The following is a 13,939-nucleotide window of genomic DNA, read 5'->3' as shown; positions in this document are numbered from 1 at the left end:
CTTTATCTGAACGCAACTTGGCAACCGTACCTTCAATCCCTTGATCCAAGTAATTTATTTAAATCGTGAAAAGGTTAAAAATCCTGGCACAGATTTCCGTTACACACAATTTACCTTTTACTAAACAAAAGACAACCCATTTGTACCTATACTGTGCTTCTATTAGCTAGCAAATCTTTTCACCATGTCAATGATTTTCTTCATACTGTGAGCCTTTAGTTTTCACAATAATCATGCATGTGGCATTTTAATAAACGTTTTCCAGAAATTTAAGTACAATATACCCTCAAAGTTCCCCTTTATCCACAATGCATTCCTTTACTTCAAAGATATTTTGTAAGCTCAATTACCTTTGACTTTTCTACGTGCCCGATGAATTTTTTTTACTAATAGCTTCTAGCATTTTCCCACAGGTGGATATGAACTAACTGGTCAATACTCATCCTACTGTGTCCCTCCCTTTTTGAGTAAAGGAACTACATTCACCATCTCTCAGACCAATTCATCCTTGTACCACTTAAACTGCCCAAATTTAAAGCAGTTTACTTACAAACCCCAAATACATGAGAAGAAGAAATGGTGGGAACGTGGAGGTGAGGTGTGCTGGTTGAGCCATGAGGGGCACAGCCTCAAGGGGCAGAATAGCTTACTCCTGTACCTATTTCTATCGTCTTATGGAAACTAATTGCGTTTCCCTCAAACGAATCAATTTTGGTGCCTTTCTTTTCTTCCCAAGGTATGTATGCAGTGCATCCTCACGTAAATACATGCCAGAGGTATGGAAAATGATGTTTTCATAAAATAAAATTGACTGTTTTAGAAATATCCACCTACCATGATATAAGATGTGCCTAAGTGGTCAGTACAGACAAGCTCATTTCCCCCCAGAGCTAGAAAGATTCCTACATGCCTGGTCATGAATTAAAGAAATCAATATCCTTCATTTACGCATTTTCTAGTTGGAGACAATCTAAATCCAGCACCTAGCAATCATGAGTAGCCATCCCAAATTGACAGGGATTTAGAATAGTTTACATTTAAAAAAAATAACAAACGAAGCTTAATAGGGTACACTGTAAAAATAGTGTACAATTTCATTGGAGTAAGGAAGAACATAAGAAATTAAAACTGAATTACCAAGCAGAAATCTAAAGAAGAGTTATATCGAACTCAAACAATAACTCCAGTTTTCCTCTCCGCAGATACTGGGGACTAACTCGTTAGTCCACAGTTTCTGATTTTATTTTAGATAGTCAACATTCACAGTGCTGTGCTTTTAATTAGAGTGTGTTTATGCAATGATTAGTGATAACTGGTTTCTTGAAAAATGTGCATTTGGGATGTCTCAAATACACCTGCAAATGGAACCTACTATTACTTGCCAAATCATGACAAAACAATTTGAACCCATGAGCAGCTAATGAATTGGGATAACTGTCTGAATAACATGGAAACATGGTGATATCCCCCCACCTGCAATTCCCCCTCCGAGCCCCTCACAATCTTGGCTTGTAATCACATTACCTTTCTTTCGTCATTTGAGTCAAAACCCTGAACCTCACTTCCCAAAAGCACTAAGAATCCCCCTCACCCTAAGGACTATAATAAGTCAAGTTCATCACTAAATTCACCAGGGCAACAAATGCTGATCTAGCTAGTGACACCAACATCCCATGAAGGAATATGAAAACAGAAATCTTTTCAGGCCCAATTTCTAATCCAGCATCCATGCCAACAGACACAGCCTGGAACACCATGAAGGCAGCACTGAGCTGAATCTTCAAATGAACAGGTCTAGAAGTCCCAAAGCTGCTTTGACAATTCCTCAGAGAAGCCAAGTGAGTGCAGGGACAATGTTAAGTGGCTAATATGATAGAATGAGTCAGGGTGGCACAGCCAGTGAGAATGATTGGGGGTTCAATTTTATAGGTAAGCTGTAATTGAAGCAAACATTAATTCCTTTATTCCTTCATGGATAATTAAAAGTAATAATCGTAGAATCATAGAACCTACACAGTGTGGAAACAGGCCATTCAGCCCAATATGTCCACACTGACTCTGAAGAGCATCCAGACTCACCCACCTGCTATATCCTTGTAACCCCAACTTCAAGGCTAATCCACCTAACCTAGGAATCCCATGACATTAATGGGCAATTTAACACGGCCAATCCACCTAACCTGCACATCTTTAGACTGTGGGAGGAAACCCGCGCTCCCGGAGAAAACCCGAACAGACATGTAGAGAACATGCAAACTCTACACAGGCAGGAGCCCGAGACTGGAACTGAACTAGTGCTGTGAGGCAGCAGTGTTTGTCACTGACCCACCTTGCCACCCTTAGTAAGTTGGAACCCTCCAAGTTTCCGACTCTAACCGAGAGTTGGAAACTGTTTTGAAGGTCCCAGATGCTAAATAACTGTCCACCAGAAGTTCAAACTTCCCCGGCAACTATGTATCATCACTGCATCAGGACCTAGAGGGTCCTAAATTGCGCTGATTTCAGGGTCTGCTGATTTTCTACTATCCAACGACTCCCGAACCAGTGTAAACGTCTTAAACTACTAAACTAATCCGAAAATAAAACTACCCAAGATCTATGCTCCTCTTCTCCTAATCTCCAAAATTTCTTCCAGTCACACATGTAAAGTTCACTCCTACAATGAATGACAACATTCCCACCCCCCACCCCCAATAGGCTACCATTACAGATACTTAAAGACTGTGCATTCTGACAGGCAAACGCTGTACTGTTCTTTGGCTTAAATGTTGACAATTTCTCCTCAGAACAGAAAGAGGTCAGCATTTTGTGGCTCAACAGCACACAGCAGTGCCCTTGCATTCGTCTACAGAACTGTTAATATGCCTCTTCAGTTTTAAAAATGAGAAAAAGTGATCACGATTGGACAAATGTCAGGAGTGAAGGTTGGTTTTGAAGAACAGCCTATTTAAGTTATATTGTTGCTTGGAAACACATATGGAAGCTCCCCGTCTACTCTCATATCACTAACTTGGAACTATAATCATCGTTCCTTTACTAATTGTTTGATCTAAATTCCGACTTTCCCTTCCTAACAGCACTGAGGGCATACCCAAGATACATGGGACTGAAGTAATTCAGGGACACTGCTCAAGATATTGGTGATGAACTATTAGGAATGCTGGCCAAAGACTGTCACATCACAAATATTGTTTAAACGGAAAAGCTTTATCCACCTTCTCATGAAATTTTAGCACGATTTCTCTCTTTTCAGATGTAAGCAAACAGGCTGATAGACAGCAGGTGCAAGAAATCTAACCATCCCTAACCCCTCTTGTACTACTGTGGTTGTGCCCCGACATTGGGCCAGGAGGCCTAGGGTCAAGCTCTATCTGTTCCAGAAGTGTGTAAGAACATCTCTGACAGGCTGACTACAAATACAGTTTAAATAGAAAGTCCACAAATATGGAGACAAAAAAAAAGTGTCTTTGCCACTGCCCAACTGATAAAATCATATGAAATAGAACAGGAGCAGGCTGTTTGGCTGCTTCAAACAAAGGTTATGTAGAATATGACATTCTTCAATTCCACCTTCCAGCATCTCCCCTACAACCCTCCAATTCCCTACTGATCATGAATCTATCCCAGTCTTAAATACACACAAAGACTCTGCAGCAAGGAATTCCAAAGATTCGCATCCCTCTGAGACAAATTCCTCCACATCTCAGTGCTAAACTGGCATCATTTCATTCTGAGATAATGCCGTCTGCTCCTGTACACTCCCTTGAGGGGAGCCATCCTCTCAATATTCACCCTGTTAAGTCCCTTAAAGAATCCTACAGTTTCAATGTGATCACCTCTCATTCTTCTGAACTCTAGTGAGTAGAGTTCCAATCTGTTTAGCCTTTGCTCATAAGACAAACCCTCCATATCAGGGATTATCCCAGTGAACCTTTTCTCAACTGCCTCCAATTTACTATCTTTCCTTAAGTAAGGGGGGCCAAAGCTGTCCACAGTACTCCAGATGTGGTCTCGCCAGCACTTCGTACCGTTGCAGTAAAACATCCGTACTCAGACTCCAAACCCTTTGAAATAAGGGCCAGCATTCCATTAGCCTTCCTGATTACCCGCTGCACCCATCTGCTCACTCTGTTTCATGCACGAGGACCCTTAACTCCCTTTGTACTGCAGCTTTCTGTAGTTCTTCTCCATTTAAAATACTGTTCTTTTGTTCTCCATTCCAAAACAAACCACAATTTCCCACATTATACTCCATTTGTCAACTTTTTACTTACTTAACCTATCAAAATCTCTAATCTGTCTGTATCCCTCTCACAACTTTGCTTTTCACCTGTAGTATGTGGCTACAGTATACTCACATCCTTCCTCCAAATCATTGATATACATTGTAAAAAGTTGCTGTACTAGGTGATCCCCAAGGAACCCACTGGTTACAAGTTGCCATCCCAAAAATGAACCCCTTATCCCGATTGCTGTGGTTTCCTGCCCATTAGTCAATTCTCTATCCATGCCAATTCACTACCTTCCACACCACAGGCTCTTATCAGCGTTCTGTTATCAAGAACAGAGCAGGCAATCTAACAGCTGATTGGAAAGTTATCCAATGATTTATTTAAAAAATAAATCACAAAATTCGAGACAAAACTTTATTTACAACAGGATGATTGATGGTGATCAACAGAAAGAGCCATAATTTGTCAGAGTTAACCAACAGTGGCAGCTTTTTCTCGTGAATTGTAATACCAATGTGGCCCATACTAGAGCTAAACCGCAAGAGAACAACAGTATGTACCTCAAATCAAAACTTTTTAATCTTCAAATATGACAGAACATGGAATTGTATAGCATAGGGACAGACCCTTCAGCCCGCAGTATTGTACTGAATAGGATGCTGAAGTAAACTAATCTCTTCTGCCTGCCTGGTCCATATCCCTCCATTCCTTGCATATTCACGTGCTTATCCAGAAGTCTCTTAAATGCCTCTACCACTACCACCCTGGCAGCACTTTCCACTTCTTGCCACTCTGTGTAAAGAACTTGCCCCTCACATCTCCTTTGAGCTTTCCTCCTCTCACCTTACAATGCATGCCCCCTAGTTTTGGCATTTCAACTCCGGGAAAATGATTTTGGTCATGAACTCTGTCTGTAAAATTGAGATGCATGGATTTCTAACAAGTCTCTCTCTCTCAGCCTCCACTGCTCCAGAAAAAAACACAACCTGTTTTTCTAGCCTCTCCTTATAGTTCATACACTCCAATCCAGGCAGCATTATGGTAAACATCTTTGCACTCTCCCAAAGCCTCCACATCCTTCCTGTAGTGTAGCAACCAGACTGATCACAATGTTTGAAGTAAGGCCTAACCAAATTCTGAAAACAAAAGCTGCAGCATAACATCCTAACTCTTGTACTCAATTCCCCAACCAATAAAGGCAAGCATGCCATACACCACCTTTACCCCCCTATCTACTTGTGTGGCTACTCTCAGGCATCTATGGACTTGAACCTCAAGATTTCTTTGTAAATCAGTGCTGTTCAGGGTCCTGTCATTAGCTATATACCTTTCCTTAACAATTGATTTCCCGAAGTGCAGCACCTCTCACTTACATGATTAAACAATCGGCCATTTCTACAACTGATCCATATCTTTGGATAACCTTGTACACTATCTACAAATTCACCGATCTAGTCATGGACCTCTGGCCTAAAAACAACCATTACCCTCTGCCTTCTATGAGCAAGCCAATTCTGAATCCACGCAGACAAGTCACCGTGGATTCCATGCATCTTAATCTTCTGGATGAGGCTACCATGAGAGACCTTGTCGGCAGTCTTACTAGGGCAGCACAGTGGCTCAGTGGTTATCACTGCTGCCTCACGGCGCCAGGGACCAGAGTCCGATTCTACCCTCGGGTGACTGTATGTGGAGTTTGCACATTCTTCCCATGTCTGTGTGGGTTTCCTCCCACAGTCCAAAGATGTGCAGGTTTAGGGGAAAGGCCCATAGTGTTCACGGCTATGTAGATTAGGTGGGTTAAGGGGACGGGTCTGGGTGGGATGCTCCAAGGGTCGGTGTTGACTTGTTGTTTGAAGGGCCTGTTTACATACTGTCAGGATTCTATATCTATATCTAAAATCCATGTAGGATTTTGACTCAGTGATACAGAAGAAACAGCAATAAAATTTCCAAATCACCATAAGGAGTGATGGAAGGGAATTTGCAGGTGGTGGTCTTCTCTCGTATCTGCTGCCTTTAGCCTTCTAGATGGCAGTGGTCAGTGTTTGGCAGATACTTTCCAAGTCTTCATGAATGCCTGCGTGCATTCTGTAGCTGATACAAAATGCCATCACTATGCAGCGGCAGAGATGCTTGCATTCTCAGAACCACCATCCTCCTTTGTGCAAGGAATGACTCCGATTGAGACTTTGCCCATCATTCCCATGACTTTGGAGCTCCTTGACAGTGCATTTAAATCAAATGTTACTTTGATGTCAAGGGCAGTCAATCTCACCTCATCTCTGGAGTTCAGCTCTTTTGTCCAGATTTGAACTAAGGCTCTAATGAGGTGAGATAGTAAGGGGTCTTGGTGGAACCCAATTTGAGTGTCATTTGTGCGTGGTAATATAGCTGAAGATACCTTCCATCACTTCACCGATGATCGAGAGAGGAGGATTACAGGGTGGTAACTGGCTACATTGGGTTCATTTTTTTTGTGTGTGCAGGACATACCTGTACAATCATCCAGTGTGTCAGGTAGATGCCAGTGTTGTAGCTGTACTCTAACAGCAATCTTTAGCGAGATCTCTTTCATTGATGCGATGAACTCCCCCCTTCATTGATGATCAGGGTATTTGAGGAGCCTCCTCCTCCGGTGAATTGTTTAATTGTCTAACGCTATTCATGATATGGCAAGACTATATTACTGTTACCTAACTCCACTAATTGGTTGGTCTGATCAAATGACACACGTTAGTGTGGATAATCTGGAATTACCAACCTTTAAGTTTGACTTGTCACAGGCAACCTGTTAGCAGATTCCCTATCCTACCAAAACAAACGGCTGATAACTTGGCCACAACAGGAGACTCATTCTGATTTGATTCCATTGTTGACCCATCAAGTGATAAAATTTTTTAAAAATCATGTAGTTCCAAAATTCATCATAGTAGCAAGGCCAAGTTAAATTTAAAGTCTGCACTTGGGATTTGCAGAACAACCCTTGATTGGTGTTACTTAGCTCATTTAAAGGAGTGCCAGTGAATCAAGGCTCTCCTTCCTCTTCTTTCCCCAATGAGAAAATTCATTTATAAGATCACAAGAACTAGGAGCAGGAGTAAGCCAACTGGCCCCTTGAGCCTGACCCGCCATTCAATAAGATCATGGCTGATCTTTGAGACTCAGCTCCACTTAGCCACACGCACACCTAAACCCTTATTGTACGTGCTTGCCCCTTATTCTAATAGATTTGAACAAAATTCAGCTTTGACAAATGACACAAACCAGCAAAATGAACCACTTAGACCATCTCATTTACCTGGTGTTCTACTGTTGCATTTTCAGTACCTTTACTGAAGTGGATTTCTACTCAGCTCATACTGCTGTATTATGCATCAAACTTTACAGCACAATATAATTTTCTTCTCTGTAATGCTAAATAAGGGAAAATGTTCTTACTTGCACAACTTGAATAATATTTTTTCAAACACCAACACAGGTCCTGTACTTCCCAAAATTGTAAGCGGCTGTCCAGAAAATAAGGAATACACAATTCCTGTCATCGAAGCCCCGAAGAGAGATTCTATTGCACTCTAAGAAAGAAACAAAATCAGAAATTTATTTTTGTCTGCTTATTTACGTTATATGGTTTCTTTGTTTCTTGTTCCTAGTTTTGCATCAGAAAAAAGAAAAAAAGTTGTTTTGCAGATTGCTCCAACAGCATCCTAAGTGTTCTATGAATTGTGACGTAATCTACAGTTTCAGAAAAATTTACGCAGTTAAGTTTTCAGGCTCAAAGTTTAAGACACTATATATTGCAATTCACATTTTGCATAGAATCAAGATTTTGACTCCAGCCTGCATCCTCCCCAATTTTAACCAAATTTGTTCACAGGAAGTGAACATCACTGGGTGTCTATGGAAATTGTCTTGAAAGTAGCGGTGAGCTATCTTCAAACTTCTGCATTCTTTGGGATGTTAGGGAGGGAGTTTCACAATTTTGACTCAGAAACCAAGAAGAAACTGCAATATATAGTCTCAAGGAAACAAGGTGCAGAGCTTGGAGAGGACAAGCTTCTATTTGAAAGCATACGGAATTTTAGCATGATGGTTGATGACCTTTCATCGGAACTAGACGCAATTTCTTTGGATTTGCAAAACATGTTCCATATGATGTTGCAGAATAAGCTTATGAAGATCACAGAACCAAAAAAAAGTGTTCGAGGGCGAGTAGCAGAATGAATTGCTAACTGGCTTCCAACCAGAAAGCACAGTGGAGGCAACAGGCAGTTACAAGTGACAGAGGTGGGAAAACACATCCTGCAAGGAACTGCGCTGGAATCACTGCCATTTGTAATGTACATTAAAATGTGGCCTTCTGTAAATTGAGAAATTGATGTTTTTGAGAAGGTATAGAGAAAGAGTGTTCAGTAGTTATTAACACTAATAGGGACCAGAAAAATTAAACAAAGATATATGCATATAAAATGGGCACATAACTTGCCAATAACTAAAACACACCTAAATATAAAGAAAGCACAATTTGGTAGGAGGGAACTTGTGTCACAGATGGTGCAAGTCAGGGTATAAGAAGAAGAACAAAGGAATATTGAATTATATATACACACACTAAATCCATGCAAGTTACCAGAAGTTAGCAAGGCAATTTAAAAGATCAGGCATTAACTTTTACTTCTAGAGGAACAGAAATATAAAATAGGAAATTTATGCTGAACATCAAACCCTGTAGTTCTGGTTGCATATTGGAAGAGAATACTGAGAGACACTGGAGAGATTAGAGGGAAAAATTTACAAACATGGTATGTACATTTCCATATCTTTAATATCAACTGACATTTGGCAGATTGAGTCTCCCTTTTGCTAAAACGAAGGATGCAAAAAAAAACCCTAATAGAGATCTTTAAAATAATGTAGACAGAAAATATTTCCACTGGTGGGGAAGAGGAAGAGATTATCATTATAAGATAGGAAAGAAATTTATAAAAATCTGGAATTAAAGTCTAACGATGACCATGAAACAATATCGACTGATGGGAAAATCCCGCCTCGTGCACTAACATCCATAGGGAAAGAAACTACTGTCATTACCTGGTCTTGCCAACACATGCGTCCAGACAAAGAGAGTGATGTGGTTCACTCTTAATTGCCCAGAGGCTGGTTAGGGCTGGGCAATAAATGCTGGCCTAGCCGACATCACCCACATGCCTTGAACAAAATGTTTTAAAAATCAAATAGGGAATTGGAAGTAATGGCTTTACCCAAATGGTAACATTTGAGAATATACAGAGTGGTTATAGTGAATAATACAGACAATTTTTTTTTTTAAAAAAGGAGCACGTTTCACAATGATAGGTCTAGATAAGGAAATGCAGTGGTTAGAATGAAGTGTAAACATCGACATAAGTTATTTGATCCAAATGGACAATTTCTGTGTTCTATATCCAATGCAATGACTCAAGATATTGTGAACTTACACAAATCAATCATTTAACTTTAAACACCATCAACTACTTCAGGCATCACTTCAGAAGGAAGCAGCATTCACCACCTCATGCCTGCACAGTGATCCACTTCATTAACAGTAACAAAGAAGAGAAGGTTCCTTCAAAAGCACTTTAAAACTACCATTACCTTTCCAGGTCAACAGCAGCAAATATAATGGTATCATCACTACCCAATTCATCTCTCAGCCACACACCATCCTAATTTTGAACACACTTCACTGTTGCTGGGTCAAAATCCTGGAACTCCTTACCCATGAGCATAGTGGATGTGCCTACATTACATAGATACTGTGTTCATGGTGGCCTTCAAGGGCAACTAGCGATGGGCAACAAATGCTGGCTTTGCTGGCGATGCCCACATCTTGTAAATAATATTGTCATAAGTTAAAATATTGTGTTGCAAAATCACAAATTTTCTTGAACACTCATTTGTTTTCCATAGACATAATAAAAACAGTAGTAGACCATACAGACCCTTGATACTTTTCCTCCAGTTCGGAAGATTGTGGCAATTTTGACTCCATTTATCAGCATTGATTCCATGCTTTTTAACAACTTTGCCCAGCAAAACCTTTACCTTCCACATCTTTAATGGAAGAGTGCTCCAGACTGTCACTGTTCTTTGCACATAAAAATTCTTGAACTATTTTCCCAAATAATGTTGCAGCTTTCAAGTTATATCAGTATCGCCAGCTCCCCAAAAACAGAGGAAGATTTTCCTCTATCTACTGCATCAATTTCTTTCTAAAATCCAAAATGTTCTAACAAATCACCTGCAGAGAATAATTTTAAAAAGGCTACCTGTTTTGAGAAAACCAAAATAAAGATAGTATCCCTGGTAGAATTCACTCCTACGGAGCAAACAACACAAAATAAAGTCATAAAGATCATAAGAAAAGCCTATATTCAGGTTTTGGATACTTACTATGTTGTTTTCAGTAGCTTCTCCCAGTAACCCTCCAAACGTGATGACAGGAGACATACAGGCACAGTAAAGGAAAAGAATAGATGCCAAGCACTGCAAGCTAAATGCATCTTTGAAGTCACTCAAGTAGAACGGCGATTTTCTTTTGATGTCACGGATTAAACCACCAAAGAGCCTGTAGGAATAACGTAGCACTTTTCACACAATTTCAGAAACCAAAATTTTATCTTAAAATCTAAATAGAAGGCAGTGGCTCAACATATAGAACGTAGAACATTACAGCACAGTACAGGCCCCTCGGCCCTCGACGTTGTGCCGACCTGTCATACCGATCTGAAGCCCATCTAACCTACGCTATTCCATGTACGTCCGTATGCTTGACCAATGACGACTTAAATGTACTTAAAGTTGGCGAATCTACTACCGTTGCAGGCAAAGCATTCCATATCCTTACTACCCTCTGAGTAAAGAAACTACCTCGGACATCTGTCCTATATCTTTCACCCCTCAATTTAAAGCTACGCCCCCTCGTGCTCGCTGTCACCATCCTAGGAAAAAGGCTCTCCCTATCCATCCTATAAGATAATCAGAGGGTTAGATGACTCAATTAAGTCACCTCTCAACCTTCTCTCTAATGAAAACAGCCTCAAGTCCCTCAGCCTTTCCTCGTAAGACCTTCCCCCCCCATACCAGGCAACTTCCTAGTGAATCTCCTCTGCACCCTTTCCAAAGCTTCCACATCCTTCTTATAATGCGGTGACCAGAACTGTACGCAATACTCCAAGAGCGGCCGCACCAGAGTTTTGTACAGCTGCAGCATAACCTCATGGTTCCGGAACTCGATCCTTCTATTAATAAAAGCTAAAACACAGTATGCCTTCTTAACAACCCTGTCAACCTGGGTGGCAACTTTCAAGGATCTGTGTGCATGGACACCGAGATCTCTCTGCTCATCTACACTACCAAGAATTTTACCATTAGCCCAGTACTTTGCATTCTGGTTACTCTTACCAAAGTGCATCACCTCACACTTGTCCGCATTAAACTCCATTTGCCACCTCTCAGCCCAGCTCTGCAGCTTATCTATGTAGATATTTAACTCAACCAGATGGGTCAAAGATTACATAACATAACAATCATAGATTCCTTATGGAAAGTTAATGAAGAATCCAAATTTAAGATTGACCATTAGATACAGGAGCAGAAGTAGGCCATTCAGGCCATCAAGTCTACTCTCCCATGCAATGAGATCATAGATGATCTGATAATCCTCAGCTCCACTTTAGTGCCTCTCCTCTGCAATCCTTCATTCCCTTATTGATTAGGCATCCTTCGCTCTCAGCCTTGAATATACTTAATGTTGCAGCATCCGCGGTAAAGAATTCCACAGATTCACTACCCTCAGAAGAAATTCCTCATCTTATTCTTAACTGTGCGACCTCTAATTCCAAGATTTCACCTTCCGGTCCCATACTTTCACACAAGGGAAATCTTTTCGCTACTGCTCCGTCAAATCCCCCAAAAATCCTGCATGCACCAATAAGATAATCTCTCAAACTTGTAAATTTCAATGAGTATCACTCAACCTACAGTACCTCACTTCACAAGACAGTCCCACCACATCTAGCATTCGCCTAGTGAATTCTCTCTGGACTGACTCCAAGGCCAGTATATCATTCCTTAAATCAAGGGGACCAAAACTGCTCACAATATCCCAGCTATGGTCTGAATAATGCCTTGTAAAATTTTAGCAAAACCTCACTTCCTTTTATGGAGAAAACAGGGTTAACATTTTGGGTCCAGTGACCCTTCCTCAGAACAGTTCTGACGAAGGGTGACCGGACTCAAAACGTTAACTGTTTTCTCCTTCATAGATGCTGCCAGAGCAGCTGGGCTTTTCCAGCAACTTTGTTTTTGTCCCTGATTTACAGCATCCGCTCTTTTGGTTTTTACTCACTACTTTTATACTTCTTTGTTTTAAAGACCAACATTCCATTTGCATCATGTTGATGTTCTTTAGGGTTATGTTATTTATAAATTCTCAGCTATTACATGCTTTGTAATAACCTCCAAAATTTGACCAATAAATGTTAGTATAACTGGCTTACAGTTTGTTTATTTTTAATTTTTTTTTAAGAAACAGTTACTTGGGAAAGCTACCAATCCTCTTGGAGCTTTTCCAAAATTTAAAGATTCCTGGGGAACTACCACTAGTGCATCCACCATCTCTATAGCTACTTCTTTTAAAATCCTAGCACACATCCAATCAGATCCAGGGGCCCATCAATCTTGTCCCATTAGTCTCTTTAGCACTTTTTCTCTAGTGATCGTTATTGTATTCATTTCCTCTTCTTTTACCCTTTGATTATTCAGAAATTTTGGAATGCTATTGATATCTTCTACTACGAAGACTGATGCAAAGTATTTATCCAATTCTTTTGCCAGGTCTTGGCTTTCCCCAGATACATATACAAGGCACAATAAAATCTGAACTGAAGTTGAATTGACCCAACTGTTTAAAATATAGAAAAGCCAAAAAAAATCCAGAGGTTTTGAAGTCTTATTTTTCCTCACTCATGTATGGTAAAAGATAGAAGGATATGAATAGAAAAATGAATAACTATGAAATTTCTCTCTACTGTTCTTCACTTAGCACAAAAACACAAGAAAAGGCATGTCAGCTAGCAGCTTTTACAGGTGCATAATATGGCAAAAAAAGGCCGCAAAATAACTTTTAAATGAGGCACATAAAAACCTGACTTCTTGGCATCACTAAATCTCTCACAAAAAGCTATACCTTCTTGCATAAATTCTGCAATAGCATTACTGACACCAATACTCCTGGGAAATCTACAGGTACCAAATTGTCTGTTTTGATGCACGACAGAGTCAGCATTAACTTGTAAAAATTAGAGAAACTAAGGTAACAGCATCCCTAGAATACAAAATTAACTGCAAATAGAGAGCACGGCTTGTGTACAGTATATTTAAAACTTAGATACCCTCTGTAAGCCAAGTTCAAAAAATTTAAAGACTCATTGCTTTTCTTAGGTGAGGGGTGGTGGCAGTGCAGTATTGTCACTAGACTGGGAATCCAGAGAGCCTGGTCAACATGCATGCCGACATCGGCTTGACTTCCACCATGGCATAATGGTGAGGTTTGAATTCAATTAATAAAAGTACTGTTATATTCCAGCTTTAAGCTGACCATTAGATTGTGGCCAGTTATCACAACAAAATTTGGTTCATTCATCTCTTTTATGGACGGTAAATCC

General features: G+C 40.3%; 1 protein-coding gene across 10 annotated transcripts in view; it reads right to left on the bottom strand.

Moving 5' to 3' along the window:
• The window catches only part of LOC125462394 (sodium bicarbonate cotransporter 3-like), a 155,639-nt gene that overhangs the window by 45,134 nt on the left and 96,566 nt on the right, over positions 1-13,939 (bottom strand). For all 10 annotated transcript variants that reach the window (XM_048552452.2, XM_048552459.2, XM_048552476.2 and 7 more), the window contains 2 exons: positions 10,665-10,839; positions 7,674-7,807 (listed from right to left, as the gene is read on the bottom strand). In XM_048552452.2, coding sequence (XP_048408409.1) covers positions 7,674-7,807; positions 10,665-10,839 — 309 coding nt within the window. The remainder of the gene's footprint in view (positions 1-7,673; positions 7,808-10,664; positions 10,840-13,939) is intronic.

The sequence above is a fragment of the Stegostoma tigrinum genome, chromosome 2, assembly GCF_030684315.1.
Source record: "Stegostoma tigrinum isolate sSteTig4 chromosome 2, sSteTig4.hap1, whole genome shotgun sequence".
Taxonomy (NCBI): domain Eukaryota; kingdom Metazoa; phylum Chordata; class Chondrichthyes; order Orectolobiformes; family Stegostomatidae; genus Stegostoma; species Stegostoma tigrinum.
The sequence above is the reverse complement of the archived record's forward strand: the minus strand, read 5'-3'. Positions and strand labels throughout refer to the sequence as shown.